This window comes from Cyprinus carpio, chromosome B8 (assembly GCF_018340385.1).
Source record: "Cyprinus carpio isolate SPL01 chromosome B8, ASM1834038v1, whole genome shotgun sequence".
Taxonomy (NCBI): Eukaryota; Metazoa; Chordata; class Actinopteri; order Cypriniformes; family Cyprinidae; genus Cyprinus; species Cyprinus carpio.
This window is the reverse complement of record NC_056604.1, coordinates 570,556-580,736: the sequence shown is the minus strand read 5'-3', so window position 1 is coordinate 580,736 and position 10,181 is coordinate 570,556. Positions and strand designations below refer to the sequence as shown.

Here is a 10,181-nt window from a genome sequence, read left to right as displayed (position 1 = left end):
CTCGATTCGGTTCTCGATTTTTTTTATTTTTTTATTTTTTTTTATTACATTTAGTGAATATAGTTTTAAAACAAATGCTATTGTTATTTCTAAAAAATGATTTTTTTTTTGTATAGGGACCTTTTTTTTAAACTATAATAGGGCCATATAAAATGTTCTTAATTTTTCTGGTAATCAGATGAAGGCATAAAACAATTTAATTTATCCTAATCAAATGAAAAACCCTTTTATTTTTTGGCAAACAAAGTGCTGCACAACAGAGGTTTACTGTTAAAATTAAAAAGAAAACAAATGTGATTATTCCTTTTAAAAAATAGATTTATTCATATTTATTATTATTATTATTATTAGTAGTAGTAGTAGTAGTAGTAGCATTGTTGTTACATTGAGTCTTAAGACTGCTAAATAGTTATATATTTTTGACAGTTTTTTCAAGTGAAACTAAACTTATTTTGACGGGTTGCCGTGAGGAACTTGCAGCTGCTGTGTATGTGATATGATGGTAGTTTTGTCAGATTAAACGGTAAAATGCTAATGAAGTGACTCTCAGAGCAGCTGGAGATGATATTCGTGTATTCATATCATCACAGTGAGACGACAGAGCCTGAAAACACCGCAAGCATCGTCCGTGCTTGTGTAAACAAAACAGTGCGTTGCACCATCCAATCATTCATTCATTCATTCAGTCATTCATTCAATCATGCATTCATTCCAACATTCATTCAATCAATCAATGAATGGTGCCTTTAAGCGTGATATCAAATGCTTCCGTAGATTTGTAGTATTACTATAGAATTTTACCTGAGCATTGCAAATCGCACACATTGCTTTGTTCTTGGTTCTTGTCGACAGTATCTCCGGCACGATAAGCACTGAATGGGTGACAGTAAAAGGGTAAATAAGAGGGTGACATCTAGTGGAGAAGAATAATGAAAAGATTCATATTAATCAGATCTTCTTTTAAATGTTTGCTGAAATAAATAACGGAAAAGATAGATTCGCTGCTTTTGAGAATCGATATCGAACTCATATGGCTTTCACCATTAAAAAGGCTAGGGCCCTTTGAAATCAATTGTATTTTTTCTCAAATTCCGCTTTTTCCACTTTAATTTTTCTGGACTCCTTTTTAAATGGTTAAATTAAATTTTATTCATCAGAAAGCATGTCTTATTGATTAAAATCATGAAACTTATACAATTTAATATCAATTTATTAAAAGTTTCACAATTAACGATTTTTTTTTTTTTCTCACCATGTTTTATTGTTACCAAATTCTGATTTAACATGTCTAATTATTTGGATGCATAAAAACAACTTAATTCATTCCAATTGATTTTTAAAATAGCCTTATGAATTTTTTTCCTCAAAAATTGTTGTATATTTAATTTTTTTTTCTGTGGATCAGAAAAATTTAACAATTTTTTTTTTTTGGCAAACAACCGGGATTTACTATTAAAATTAAAACATTGAATAATTGTTTTGTGACTATTCTTTTAAAAACATACAGTTTTAATAATTTTAGTAGTAGTACATTCTACTGAACAATAGTAGGCTAATATATTTCTGGCACAATGTCTTCAGTATGTGTGTAGTAAACGAAACCGTGTCTCTGTGCCATTCATTCACAAAGAGATGCAGAGAACATGAAGAATTCATATTTAAATAGTCTTTTTGCTGCTTAATATTTACAGATACTGGTCTATATCGCAAATTAATTTACGTGTAATGAACTACTTTTAATTAAACCAAAGAATGACAAATTCCCTGACGTTCCGTGTTATAGTCAAGTCACCTTTATTTATATAGCGCTTTAACAACAAAGCGACTGAACAACATTAATTAGGAAAACAGTGTCAATAATGCAAATGACAGTTAAAGGCAGTTCATCATTGAATTCAGAAACGGACTAATATTAGCGTAGATGCCATTCTTCTAAAGATGTAGCAAATACATCAGGTGTTACGGGAAGTGTTCCCGGTTCCGGTTTACCTAATTTTGTTTTGAGAACGCAGTGGACGTGGAGGACTATAATGTAACAAGAGCTTGTTCAAATACTGAGGTGCTAAACCATTCAGGGCTTTATAAGTAATAAGCAAGATTTTAAAATCTATACGATGTTTGATAGGGAGCAAGTGCAGTTTTGACAGAACCGGGCTAATATGATCATACTTCCTGGTTCTAGTAAGAACTCTAGCTGCTGCATTTTGGACTAACTGGAGTTTGTTTACTAAGCGTGCAGAACAACCACCCAATAGAGCATTACAATAATCTAACCTTGAGGTCATAAACGCATGGATTAATATACAATAAATTAATTTTTATGACTGCATTCTGCAATTCTGTCTGCGTTTTCTTCATCATGAAAATCATAGGGCCCAAAAAAAGCAGACACTGTATTAAAAAAAACCCACTGTAATGTTTCATGCTGGTGCTCTCTAGGCTCTCGATGCTCCTCAAACCTCACCCATCTAAAGAAGATTCAGACATATATCTCCAAATAAATTGCCTTTAACACTGTCATTGAGCGGGAATGCTAACAGAGGGAGTCACTGAGAGATCACTGTGTCTGTGCTGTTCACTGTGGCTGATCAGGTGTGTGTTCTCGTGACAGTGGCAATTCTGGACGGCCGTCAGAAGAGAGCAGAAGAGCTGAAGAGACTGGCTGACCAATCAGCATCACTGACAGAGGAGCAGCTCTCTGAGCTACGAGCTGACATCAAGGTTCTCACTCACTCACTCACTCTTAAACTTACACACACTCACACGCAGACACACCAGAGATGTTCACAAGTCTTTATCTCTGGAGTCTGAATCAAGTCTCGAATCTTTGGTCACGAGTCGAGTCTCAAGTCATTTAATGGCTCGCTAAAAAAAAATCCCATTCAGAATCCTTATAGATTGAAATCTTCCTGTTTATGAAGCTGTTTTATAGGCTATAGACAAAATATATGATCTATGTGAAAAGAAAAAAACAATACTGTTCAGGGTTTTCCTCCTGGAATCTATTCTATTTTAATATTTTACTTAAAAGCAGTATCTACTAAAAACAATGTACAGTCAAACCAAAAATTATTACCAGATATAATAATAAAAAATAAAAAAAATACTAGTGGGTGCTAGAAAATTATAGTTAATTTATGTAAGTGAGGATGGCAAAATAGAATAAACTGTGATGTATTATACCCAGAAGTTCTTCATACGGTGGGTTACCAGTAAAATTTATAAAAATTGACACTTTGACCTGACCATGGTTTGCCATGTTTTTGCTTTTTTTTTTTTGGCTAATGCCAAATTACACCACAGACGGAACAAAATTAAGCATTGCTTGGTAATTGGTTGACCTCAATTGGTATTATCTAATTGTGTTCTTAAATTTAACAGCTGAATAATTTTTGGTTGATTGTAATTCATTACATACCTTTCTATCAAAATAATCTGACATTATCAAGATTAATTTGTCCTGACACAGTTTAACTCTGAGTTTGTCATTGTATTACCATTTTCTAAACCATAGTGAATAAACTGTGATGATGTGAGAAATGTTGTAGGTGTCTGAATAAATTTTGGTTTGACTAGCTATAATCAAAATATTCTCGTCTCGTGCAGAAAATAAAGTTAACTAGCAGTTTCAAAGTTTGTTCTATCCTAGCCATCTAACAACATTTTATTATAATTATAATTACATGATTTAAAAAAAATGTTTTTAGCTTATAGTTGAACTCCCTGGGGTCGATGGTCACACCGTAATGCTAAATGTAGATCAGACACGTCTTGTCACATCTGTTTTGAACAGTCAGAGTCACAGGTAGATAAATAGATAGTAAGAAAGAGAATTTTAGGCTGTTTGAAGTATTGATGTTTTCTGCTGTTTTAGTGAAAGTAATCTATAATTTTGCAACTCACCGTGTTTCTGTTGTTGTTAAAATAACTGCGTCATCTGCAGCCCTTAAACTTGGCGCCGGCACGCGTCCAGAGAAAGAGAGAGAGAGAGAGAAAGAAAGCGCACAGAGCTGAAAGGGCTTGAATAAAGTGCGTTTGGGTTTAGATGAAAATACTACAGGATATAGCTGAAAGATATTTCCCATAAATGACCCCGAGCGCTTATGCGATGCGCTGTGTTGTTTTGATGCGCTGCTCACTTAAAATGCTGCTGTGTTACTGCTCGCGGTCCGGATGGATGCCAGGGTGCGGATGCCATCCGCCTTTTGAATATCAGTTAAAGAAGTATTTATGGAGAAAAGACTTGAGTTGCTTTTAAAATCTTCACAAGTCCTTTTCCTCGAGTCAAGTCTGGAGTCATTTCAAGTCTATAAAAATGTGACTCGACTTTACTCCAGTCCAAGTCACTAACTCGAGTGCCCATCTCTGCAGACACACACACACGCACAAACACAATCACACACACACACACAATCACACACACTCACTTGCACTCGCACATAATCACTCAAACATACACTTACACTCACACACACTCATTCACACACACACACACACACACTCTCTCTCTCTCTCTCTCTCTCTCTCTCTCTCTCTCTCTCTCTCTCTCATACACACTCACTCTCTCTCACATGCGCGCACACACTCTCTCATACACACACACATACTCTCTCACACACACTCTCTCTCATACACACACATACACACTCACTCTTTTACACACACACTCTCTCTCTCACACACACACACACACACTCTCTCTCTCACACACACACACACACACACTCTCTCTCTCTCACACACACACACACACACACTCTCTCTCTCTCACACACACACACACACTCTCTCTCTCTCTCACACACACACACACACACACACACACTCTCTTGCTCACTCACTCAAACAAACACACACACACACGCACACACTCACTCACACGGTCACTGACTCACATACACACACTCAGGGCTCATCTCACACACAATCTCTCTCACACACTCACGTGCACACACTCTCTCTCTCACACACTCACGTGCACACACTCTCTCTCATACACACACACATACTCACTCTCTCACACACACTCTCTCTCAAACACACTCACGTGCACACACTCTCTCTCATACACACACATACACACTCACTCTTTTACACACACACACACTCTCTCTCTCACACACACACACACACACACTCTCTCTCACACACACACACACTTTCTCACACACACACACACACACTTTCTCACACACAGACACACACACACTCATTCTCACACATACACACTCACTCTTTTACACACACACTCTCTCTCTCACACACACACACACACACACACTCTCTCTCACACACACACACACACACACACACACACAGCAGTGTAGATCCTCAACCTTTATTTGCAGCCATCTAATGCGTTTCTCTGTCTCTCTCCAGCACTTTGTGAGTGAGCGCAAGTATGATGAGGATCTGGGTAAAGCTGTGAAATTCTCCCATGATGTGGAGCCTCTGAAGTGCAGCATCATGTCATTTGGATCAGGTGGGTCAGTGGGTCAACTATTTTTGGCATGGGATTTTAGTCTGCTAAATCGATAATGTGCTAAATGCTATAAAGGTATAAACAAACACTGACATCCTGGTTTTCTGGAAAGCTGCTTTAAGACAATGTGTGTGGTGAAAATAATACATAAATTTTGACTTGACTTGTTCATGTGGATGGCTATGACAGCTTATCACCGATTTTAAACAATTCTCATCAAGAAAAGTGCTGAAAATCAAAGAGTAAGAGCACCAAAATTAAAAAGTAAGTGATTGAGGAGGAATAAAATACAGGTTACGTAATTAAATATGCACAATCTACATAAAAATGCTAAAATAATCTAAAAAGAGTTAAAACAGACAGAAAACTAAATCAAAACATTTGTTTTAAGGCCCTTTATGGGAATCCCACAACTCAACTGTAATTGGCCGAGGGAAAATGTGGGATACTTTTCAGTCCCTTTGGGGGAATTTGAGCTGGAACTGTTTCTGGGACCTGGCAACCCTGAACTTGACTTGGATTTCATATAAATGGCCACATGAAGCATTCAGATGACTGATTGTCTGATTGTCTATCTGCAGTGTATCATCCTCAGACGGGCTACTCCAGCCGTTCTCGTTGTAGCTCCACCTCTTCCTCTGTCACAGGCTCCGCCCCTGCCAAAGCGCCACCTTCCCCTGAGCTCCAGCACCAGGCCTCTGCTTACACGAGCCGTCCCAGTGTGCCGCACAAACAGGTGAGTGATCGCATGCGCTCGTTTATCACGCCGCCCTGAGCTCCTGCTGATCTTCTCTCTCTCTCGCAGATTTTCCAGGGCAACAGGCGCATCATTCACGGCTACCAAGGCACTCAGCGATATAACGGAAACACGCACCCCGATCGAAACCCTGGCCGAAGCGGCTTCCGCTATCAGAGCGACCTCGACTCCCAGCCGACCAATAGTGCGAGAGGCTCCTCCCACTCCTCAGGCTATCGCTCAGATCGTCCCGCCCACAACGGGCTTCCACAGAGGCAGCCGCGGACGCACGGCCCGTGACGCCCCACACACACACAGCTGTCCGATGAAGAGAAAGTCAAGTTTACATCCGTTGAGCTGCTCTTCACTCTTCTGTCTTCTCTTCTGTCACATTAGCGTTCAGTGTTAGTCTCAGTAGTTTCTGTGGTGAGTGTTTGCTCGTGGGCTTCCTCTTTCAAACGGTCAAGCGCTTCTCGGATGATCAACACTAAGGCAGAGTTTGCTCTGCGAGTCGATTGAAGCCGGCGTGTCGTGTCCCGATCGGGTGCTAAAGCACGAGTCTTCACACTCACGATATACCTCACGCTCTCATTTCACGCTGCGCTCGCTGTCAGCCTCCTCCTGAAACACTCTGGTGGGAAGCTATCTGCGCTGTGCATGCTGGGACGTCTGTGTTTGACCGGGAGAGCTCTTCTGTCTGCATTGGGTTGCTGACAGTGAATCTGTCTATGTGTCTCTCTCTAGTTTCTGGAAGCTTCTCGTCGCTCTTCTCAGCTCAATCCTGTATATATGTAAACTATATGTATAGTGTTTTGTAGCCTCCGGCCATGTATGTAGTGCGATTTATTAGTTCTCTGATTGAACTCCGTTATCAAGCAACTTCTGTTCTTCCTCGCAAATGGAGAGAGAGAGAGAGAGAGACTCGTTTCTGTTTTTTTTTTTCAAAACAATCTGAGACCGTTGTAATCAAGTGCCTTCAGTCATGCGCTTTCACAGTCTCGTTCCTTCTGCTCCGTTTCGGACCAAAGACATCAGAAGCCGTCGCCTGCTCCTGCACTAGCAAACACTCATTGTATTTCTCGCTAATTGGCCTACTTGCTTTTCCTTTATTATAAATAAAGAAGGATTGGTAGCAAATGCTGACACTGTTTGCAGACTCTTTTTTTTTTTTACTTGTATAATTTAAGACTTTTACAACCTTAAATTTGATACAAGGAAGTCTTAATTATGATTTCAAGAGGTCTTAAATATGCGTACAGACCAGAACTACAATACAGATTAATATGATGATTAAACTTTAAAAGGCTATGATTTTATTAAATAAATATGAGCGCTGCACCTTTCAAAGTCCGGGGGAAACAGTTCTGAAGGTGCCTCCTGCTGGTAGAGAATGAATGTGCCTTTTCAAAAAGGCTGTTGTTGTGAGTAGGGTATTCCTGCAATACTGGAGGCTGCAGTTTCAAGACCGCATTTCTAGCACCCTATCCACCTTATTCTTTAACGCAGAAGTAAGCTTATGGGTGAGACTTCTGGTTCATTAGCCGCTATAGGTAAATAATGAGAATAACAACATGTAGTAAACAGTGAAACTGTTTGCACTACAAACCAGTGTGTTTATAATTAATATAATACATTAAAATAATATTTTAAGACAAACCAATTTTCAATATCAAGCAGCAAAACAAACTGTTTTGTACAGCTAAAAATAGCTGGACGTAGATGAGACTGGAAGCTAGACCCATAGAATTTACAAATGGCTCATTTTTACAAGAAGAAAAAGGTGGATAGATTTTTTTTTTTTATTATATATATATATATATATATATATATATATATATATATATATATATATATATATATATATATATATATATATATATCCAACTTTCTTTTTTTACAAAATTGTATGTACAGTGTGAAAGATTATTGGTTTTTAATCAACTTTAGTCAAATGTATTTGCAATCAACTGTAGCCAACTGTCTTTGTTTACAAAAGTGTGAACCAAATGGCCCATATAATTAGCCTCTTAGGTCAACATCAGATCAATGAATGGGCTCTCCATGGGAGAGATCCTTTCAAGTCATCAAAAGGTTACACTATCATTGGCTCTCCATGGGGTGTTATTGTATTGTTTGTAGCACATTTGTTACCAGGTATAAAGGTCTGGTCTCACAGACAGTACCTTGGGTTAAGATTGTATGAAGGATGACATGCTAACATCACTGCTGAAGAACTGCTACACTGCTACCTTCAATAAATTCTTCTCCCCACAAGAACTTTGATCAAGCTTACTTATTTTATGTATTAGAGAAATCTAGTACATTGGCGAGCCACCCAAACTACTGCTCAGCCAAATACAGCAAAATCTAACAAGTGCCTATAGAAAGTCTTCATACCCCTAATATTTTTTTTTTTTTTTTTTTTTTTTTTTTTACATTTTAAGTTAAACTGCTTTAAATTACTTTTTTCCCCCACATAAATCTATACCCCACAAATCATAATGACAAAGCAAAACCCGGATTTAGCAAAACTTTGCAAATTTATTAAAAGGGAAACACTGAAAAAATTACATTGCCCAAGTTTTCATACCTTTTACTCAACTTAGTTGAAGCACTTTGGCCACAATTACAGCCTCCGGTGTATTTGGGTATGATGCAACAAGATTTGCACATCTACATTGGTTTTTTATTCCTATTCTTTTCTTTAGATCATCTCAAGCTCTGTCAGGCTGGCCGGGGACCATCGGTGGACAGCCATTTATAGGTTCCTCCAAAGATGTCTGTTTGGCTCCAAGTCCCAGCTCTGTCTGGGCCACTCGAGGATGTTCATAGAGTCGTCCCTAAGCCACTGCTGCATTGTCTTGGCTGTGTGCTTATGGGTGATTGTCATGTTGGAAGGTGAACTTTCAGTCCAGTCTGAGGTTCTGAGTGCTCTGAACCAGGTTTTTTTTATTAAGGATATCTTAAATAGCTGCATTCAGCTTTTTTTCTTCTCTGATCACTTCCCAGTCCCTGGTGCTGAAAAACACCTCCACTGCACGATGCTGCCGCCACCATGCTTCACTGTTGGGGATGGTATTATGCAGGTGATAAGTGGTGCTTGGTTTAGGAGTGACCATCAGTGTCTTGATCACCTCTCTAACCAAGACCCTTCTCCTTCAAATTCTAGAGGCTAGATCTAGGAAGAGTCCTGGGCCCAGTTCCCCGATAACGCTCACTCTTAGCGCGCTAAGAAGACTCGAAAGATATATCTTACCAAAGTTGTTTATGTTCCTAAGTGTGTTCCCCGAAGTGTCCCTTAGGAAGCTTCTTAAGACGTTGCCTCTTACGTTTGACGTTACAAAGGCGCTGTCCCAAGTGAAGTTATCCGTAAAATATAGACTATTAATTAAATTATCAAATTGTCAGTAATATGTTCACACGATATGTTGTGACGGGTAGACGAACCGGGTATCCCTCACTAATCATCCACCCTCCTTATCCCGTTGTGCCACTTGTGCCGCTTCTTATAAACGACTTATAAAAATTATGTAATACACTTTTATATTAACGGTAAGGTACTTTACAATCAGAATTCCCCGGTTATAATCCCCGGCATGACACAGAAGGGAGTTGGTGACAATGTGGACGCACCTCCACACCGAGGTCTTGCTTAGGCCGTAGCCCTCTCCCACAACCTCAAAAAAGCTCCCTGTAGCAAAAAACCTTAGCGCTGCAAGCAGCTGGACTTCAGGGCATAAAGCAAAATTCCGCCGCGTTAGCCTGGCAAGCGCAGGTCTGAGAAGGTCCAGCAGCTCCATAATGAGTTGTCTTGGGAGGCGATTTTTTTTTTTTTAATATAGCCACGTTAGGGTTAGGGTTAGGGTTATATAGATAAATGCGAAGAGTGGTCACTTATGAAGTGGTCGACCCCCCCATATCTCATGACCCGTACGTGTTAGAGTGCTCAAACTTGGTTTATTA

General features: G+C 39.1%; 1 protein-coding gene across 4 annotated transcripts in view; it reads left to right on the top strand.

Annotated features, from left to right (window-relative positions):
* LOC109095134 (spermatogenesis-associated serine-rich protein 2-like) overlaps nt 1-7,361 on the top strand; it is a 19,532-nt gene extending 12,171 nt beyond the window's left edge. For all 4 annotated transcript variants that reach the window (XM_042729160.1, XM_042729163.1, XM_042729161.1 and 1 more), the window contains exons 10-13: nt 2,612-2,721; nt 5,380-5,482; nt 6,064-6,218; nt 6,288-7,361. In XM_042729160.1, the coding sequence (XP_042585094.1) occupies nt 2,612-2,721; nt 5,380-5,482; nt 6,064-6,218; nt 6,288-6,518 (599 nt within the window). In that variant the 3' untranslated portion in view covers nt 6,519-7,361. The remainder of the gene's footprint in view (nt 1-2,611; nt 2,722-5,379; nt 5,483-6,063; nt 6,219-6,287) is intronic.
* The last annotated feature ends 2,820 nt before the right edge of the window (nt 7,362-10,181 follow it).